Below are 5837 nucleotides of genomic sequence, written 5' to 3' on the forward strand. Positions count from 1 at the left end.
AATCACAGAGAAAAGAGCCTGATCTGGGCTCCACAGGGACAGCTGGTGGCCCCAGGAAGCTACATGGATCAGGAACCCACACGAGCGGGCTCCCCGCTGCAGCTGCCAGCTCAGGGAAGTGGAGCAGTGAGTGTAAGAAACCTTGTGCAGGGGCTGGGGAGATGGCTCAGTGGAATAAGCGCTTGCCTGGCAAGCACAGGGGCCTGAGTTCAATCCCCAGTTCCACCAAAAAAAAAAAAAAAAGAAACCTTGTGCAAGCCAAGCACGGGCCGCACACGTGGCATTCCAGGACTCAGGAGGCCGAGGCAGAAAGCTTCCCACCAGTTTGAGGCCAGCCTGAGCTACACGTAACATAAAGGAAAGGAAGTATCAGCAACACAGTGAGAGCCTTTTCTTCTTTTATTAGGTCCAAGAAGCGGCGGTCCACTGCGGCAGAGCCAATCTTGAGAGCTCCTAGGGTGGAGGCGTGGTGGCCATCAGGTGACGGCTCCCACCTGTCCCTCTCTGGGCTCCAGGTAGCCAGGCGCTAGCTGGGAAGGCTCCGACATCAGCTTCCACTCTTCATGCAGTGACTGCTGGGCACCCAGTTCAGAGGGAGGTCCCCAGCAGGTTGACGGGGCGCCCACCATACCGCTTCGAGATGTCGGCTTCAATCTGCGGGACAGGGAGGCGGTGAGCGGAACAGAAGCAGTGCCAGGTGGGCCGGGCACCTCCGCTCCCAGTGCCCTCACCAGCTGTTGCAGCTCCCGGGTCTTTGCTAACAGCAGGTCCAGCTTGGGCTCCAGGGCCGCCTGCTCCTGCAGCGCCTCCTGCTGCTTCTGCGCCATCAGCTCCTTCTTGACGGCCAGCAGCTGGGACTGCTTCAGCTTCTGCTGTAGGAGCTCCGTCACTCGGTCCACGTACCTGCACAGCGCTTGGGTCAGGGCTGGACACAGAAACCCGGGGACCCAATCCCCTAGCTGGCCTCTACTGTAAGGCCTTTGGGATGAGGTACAGTGCTTCCAGGTACCCCACAGTACTTGCCCTCACTTCTGGTTTTTTTTTTTTTTTTTTTTTTGAGCAGGGAAAGAGTCTCGCTATGCAGTCCAGGCTGGTCTGAACTTACTATGTACCCCACACTGGCCCCCAAACTCAGGGTGATCCTCCTGCCTCAGGCTCCCAAGGAATGAGATTGTAGGTGTGGGCTGCCCTGCCTGGCAACCTCTGTCCTCCTGCCTGCATGACCGAATCACCTGATCCTGCCCGGAAGCAGAGCCCTATGCTCAGGATGAGGTAAGGCTGGAAAAACAGAGATGAGCTGAGGGGTCACAGAGAAGAGGAGTCAGAGCCCGACCTCGGGGAGGCCAGGATCATGAACAGGTGCTGCATCTGCAGGCTGGTGAGCCGGCCAATCAGCTCCTGCAGCGTGGACGCCATGGCAACCATCTTCTCCTGGGTCTGGCCCTGCAGGATGGCAGGGGCCAGCTGGAACTGGCTCACAGACAGGATGTCAGCCTCCTCGCCCATCTCCACTGCTCTCTGGGACAGGAAGATCTCAAGCTGCAGGCAGAGAAGAGGGTGGTCCAGGCCAGGAACGGAATTCAGAGAAACATACCCTCCAACCACTCGTATGTGAGGGCTGCACTCTGGTTTGGTGAGGCACCTCCCCTGGATGCTGTCATTGCTAGGAACTCAACAGCTGCAATGCAAGAGCAGGGGACACAGCCTGGTGTGGTGGCGCACACCTGCAGTCCCAGCACTTAGGAGGCTGAGGCAGGAGGCTCATCATGAGCTCAAGGTCAGCCTGGGCTACCTAGGGAGATCCTCTGTCTAGAAAGCACTTAAGCCCTTAAGTCCTGCTCTCTGCTGATATGGGAGGAGCTTCACTGTCAGAAAATCAAAAGTGGACTGAGACCTGTTGGGGCTCCCCCAGCCAGCACGCCACAGTGCTAGCTCTGCAATCCAGAGCGCTGATTCCTTACTCACGGCTGCCCTTAGACACAGGATGCAATTTCACCATCTGTGAGGTCTAACCCACTCAGAACAACAGCTTCCTGGTGCAGAGTCACCAGGGACTGATTCACCTCTCTGGCCCCTTCTGCTCCCTGTGCCTGAGCCACAGCCTCCCCAGCACCGTCTCAAGGGGGTTGGGGGACTCTGTCTCAAGGGCCACTCAGCCTCAGGCACCTGAGACCAGCAGCTGCAGCTGTACCTCCATGAGCTCGTCGATGAGCTGACTCCGGGTCTCGGGGTACTCGAGCAGGCTCAGGGCGTCTGGGCCCCTCGCTACACCTTCCGGGGCTGTTGGGAAAGGCTAGAGGTGAGGGAGGGAGAGGGACAGGGAAGGGATCTCTGGTTTCTGTCAGTTTTTGAGACAGAGTCTCGCTATGCGGCTCAGGCTGGCCTTGAGTTCACTTTGTAGCCCCAGCTGGTCTTGAACTGGCGATCCTCCTGCCTCAGTCCTCTAAGTGCTGGGATTACAGGCATGTGCCACCATGCCCCTGGGGTCTGTTTTTCTCCCTCAATCTAGAAAGGCCCTGGGAGCACTCCCGGGAAGGTGGCCCAGTGAGGCACCCTGCTGTCCCCAGCCTGCCAGGGCCACAGCACTGAGTTCCAAGGGGCAGTAGGCTGGCCACTGGCAGGCGGCAGCAGGAGGTAAAGTGCTCCTGCACTGCCCTCTAGTGGCTCATGCCGCTCTGACAGCCTTTCCACACCCAAAGGCCCTGGCACCCACGTCTGCACTCACCCTCGGTCCCTGCTTCCACCACCGTGATCTGCAGAGCAGCACTGGGGTCGCCCCAGTCTATCCCGTCACCCGCAGCTTCCTGCATGGACAGCAACAGACCCGGCGAAGTTGGGAGAATTCCGGCCTGGGGAGCCGGCACAACAGAGCCTCCACGAGGCTCAAGGTCTCCTCTGCGCACAGCAAGTTCTGCAGCCCTGGCAGTGACAGAGGTGCCAGTGCAGGCCTGGTCTTGCTGCCATCCCCATCCCTGCTGGTCAGGCTCTACCTCACACCAAACCGCAGGTCAAAGAAGACACGGTCTCACTGCAGTTCACACAGGGCTTGAATGCACTGTGCAGCCCAGGCTGGCTTCCAGCTCCTGGCGGTCCTCCTGCCTCAGCCTACCCAGTCTGGGATCACAGGTGTGCGTCCCCGGGCCCAGCTGTCCATCTCTTTTGAACTTGGAATGACTTCTCCAAACACAGACCACGCTTTCTACAGCTGAAGGGAAACCCAGGGCTCCCTGAGGGCATCCTAACCTTGGACTCTGGGTCCAGGGAGATGCCCCAGTCGATGCCAGTGGCCTCAGCAGAGATACCAGGTTCAGACTCCACCCCAAAGTCGCCCCAGTCGATCTGAAAGGGGAACACGTTGGCTCCAGTCAGGGGGGGAAGCAGAGGCAAGCCCAGGCCCCATAGGCTCAGCTGCTCCTGTAGGGAGCAGGCGGTCAGCACCGGGACCACCTTCAGGGTCCTCATGCCACCCAGGTCTGCCTCACCCTCTTGCCGTGCTGGTCTCAGGGCCAAGAACCAGGCCTCCACTGCTGGGGGTGAGGATCAGCCAGGCCTGGGCCATCGAGCAAGGTCACTGAGTCACCTGCCCTGGGCTGGGAAGCCGACCTTACCGCGTCCGCCTCCACCGGCTCAGGAGGCTCCTCGAGGCGCGGTCGCTCCACCACAGTTGGCTCCGTCCCCGTCCTCCACTCATACACGGTCGCGTCTCCCCGCCGTTGCACGAACCGCAGCATGGGCAGCACCTGCTCCGCTGGGCTACAGAGAGCACAAGAGCAAACTCTTGGCCCGGGCACATGGCCAGTTGGGCGAGGCTCCAGGCCCAGCCAGCAGAGCACAGCCAAAGGAAAACGCAAGTGAAGGCCAGGGGTGGTGGCGCACACTTGTCACCCTGGCACTCGGGAGGCTGCGGCAGGAGGATCACCATGAGTCTGAGGCCAGTCTGGACTACACTGAGAGATGTTGTCTCATGACAAAGTAAAACACAAATGCAGAGGAGAGGGAGGCGGGAGAAGGGGAGTCACCAGCCTGCGGGGCCCTGTACCTCTCACACACAAAGTCCACAAAGGCCTGGTACAGCTCAATAGCTTCACCCAGGGACTGCGCCCCTGCCCCGATCTCGGCCAGCTGGCTCGGCAGGTCCTTCACCAGGGCCAGCAGCTCTCTTCGGACGTTGTCTCCCTAGTCACAGGGACAGGAGGAAGAACCAGATCATGTGGCGGGAGGCAGCGCCCACAGGGGCAGGGCACCCTCCCCCACTCCGCGCCATCGCGCATGCGTACTGTGATGCCGTACTGCTTGCACGCGAGCCGGAAGTGCTCCAGCTGCGCCGCCACCCCCGCCTGGCCCTCCTCCTCCTTGCGGCTGCACTCGCGCTGAAGCTGCTGGCACTTGGCGATCTGCTTCTTTAGCGAGGGCAGCTCGTAGTTGATGTTGCGAACCAGGAGGCTGCAGAGCTCCACTGCAGGGGCCCAGGAGGTTCGCTTGGGCCTGGCACCCTGAGGCCAGCCCGCCCTAGATGCCCCAGCCTGGAGCCCTCAGCCAGGTGAAGGGGACAGTAATGGCTATCTCATGGGTCCACCGACACACCAGGCACAGTCCTTCCATTGAGGTGCTTGGGAACTCTTTAACGATTATCATTATGACTTTTTTTGTGCTTTTGTGTTTTGAGAGATCTCGCTATGTAGGTCAGGTTGGCCTCCTCTCGCAGCGATCCCCCTATGATCTTGGCCTCCCAAATGCCGGCATGATGGGCCGGCGTCACTATGCAGGCTTGGAATTGGTTTACTCAGCTATGAAGAGGCCGGATCTACATTCCACCCCTTCCCACACTGCCTTCGCCTCCTATAAGCCCAGTGTCTAGCAACACGGGGAGAGGATCTCCCAGGGACGCCAGGGGCTACTTGAGGGTCAATTTACCTAAGTAGGTGTTGTCCTTCTCGTACAGGGAGACGATCTCTTGCCAGTCCTGAGAATGGAAGATCAGCCAGAAATGCTGGCCGCAGTCACCAGGAAGCTAAGTCCCGCAGCGGGAGGCTCTGCCCGCCCCCACAGGCCCGCCTCCAGCTCCCGGCGCTGGCGGCTGCGCACACTGAGCGTGGCCCCGGGTGTGCTGCTGCATCTCTGCAATCCCAGGTACTGGGGAGGCTGAGGCGGAGGAGCGGACATTCGAGGCCAGCCTGGGCAACTTAGCAAGACCCTGCCTCAGAAGAACAAAAGGAATCATCTAGGCCCAGAAGCAGTGCATGTCTGTGACCCAAACACGTGGGAAGCTGAGGCAGGAGGATCAAAAGCTTGAGGCCAGCTTGGGATCCCAGCAAGACCCTGTCTCAGAGGGCCGCGGTGAGATAGGTCAGCGGACTAAGCGCCCACTTAGGCAAGTGCACCATATGCCACGCCTGCCCTGGCTCCAGCCCCACCCCTGGGCACCAAGTAGGGGCGTGGTAGCATCACCAGTAACCCCAGTTCTGAAGAGGCTGAAAACAGGAGAATCACTACGAGTCCGAGCTGCGTAGTGAGACCCTGTACCAAACACATTAAGAAAACAGAAGACACTGTAACCAAAGGCTGGGGACACAACTCGGCACTCCCTGGGCTCGACTCTCAACCCCTAAAAACAGAAGTGTGCATCTCTACCTGGCCCTGGAGACCACGGGCAGTGACCCACGGATGAGATGTTCCCAGCCACGCCGTGCCATCACACTCACCTTCATCCTCTGGGAAGAGTACCGGCCAAATATGTTCTTTGTGGAGGCCTCAGTGCCCTTAAGAAGGTCTACAATCCTCAGGCAGTGGAAGTAGTGAATGTAGGAGCCAGACAGCAGCTGGGCAATCTCCTCGCT

At 59.7% G+C, this 5837-nt stretch overlaps 1 protein-coding gene across 1 annotated transcript in view; it reads right to left on the reverse strand.

The window, feature by feature from the left end:
* Positions 1 to 414: 414 nt before the first annotated feature.
* The window catches only part of Cdk5rap3 (CDK5 regulatory subunit associated protein 3), a 9985-nt gene continuing 4562 nt past the window's right edge, over positions 415 to 5837 (reverse strand). Inside the window, exons 4-14 of the mRNA XM_023718213.1 lie at positions 5703 to 5837; positions 4915 to 4963; positions 4278 to 4456; positions 4040 to 4176; positions 3609 to 3753; positions 3244 to 3339; positions 2726 to 2804; positions 2192 to 2280; positions 1334 to 1539; positions 732 to 903; positions 415 to 654 (exon numbers count right to left, since the gene is read on the reverse strand). Of these exons, the coding sequence (XP_023573981.1) occupies positions 589 to 654; positions 732 to 903; positions 1334 to 1539; positions 2192 to 2280; positions 2726 to 2804; positions 3244 to 3339; positions 3609 to 3753; positions 4040 to 4176; positions 4278 to 4456; positions 4915 to 4963; positions 5703 to 5837 (1353 nt within the window). The 3' untranslated portion in view covers positions 415 to 588. The remainder of the gene's footprint in view (positions 655 to 731; positions 904 to 1333; positions 1540 to 2191; positions 2281 to 2725; positions 2805 to 3243; positions 3340 to 3608; positions 3754 to 4039; positions 4177 to 4277; positions 4457 to 4914; positions 4964 to 5702) is intronic.

Source organism: Octodon degus, unplaced genomic scaffold (assembly GCF_000260255.1).
Source record: "Octodon degus isolate 3935 unplaced genomic scaffold, OctDeg1.0 scaffold00056, whole genome shotgun sequence".
NCBI classification, from domain to species: Eukaryota; Metazoa; Chordata; class Mammalia; order Rodentia; family Octodontidae; genus Octodon; species Octodon degus.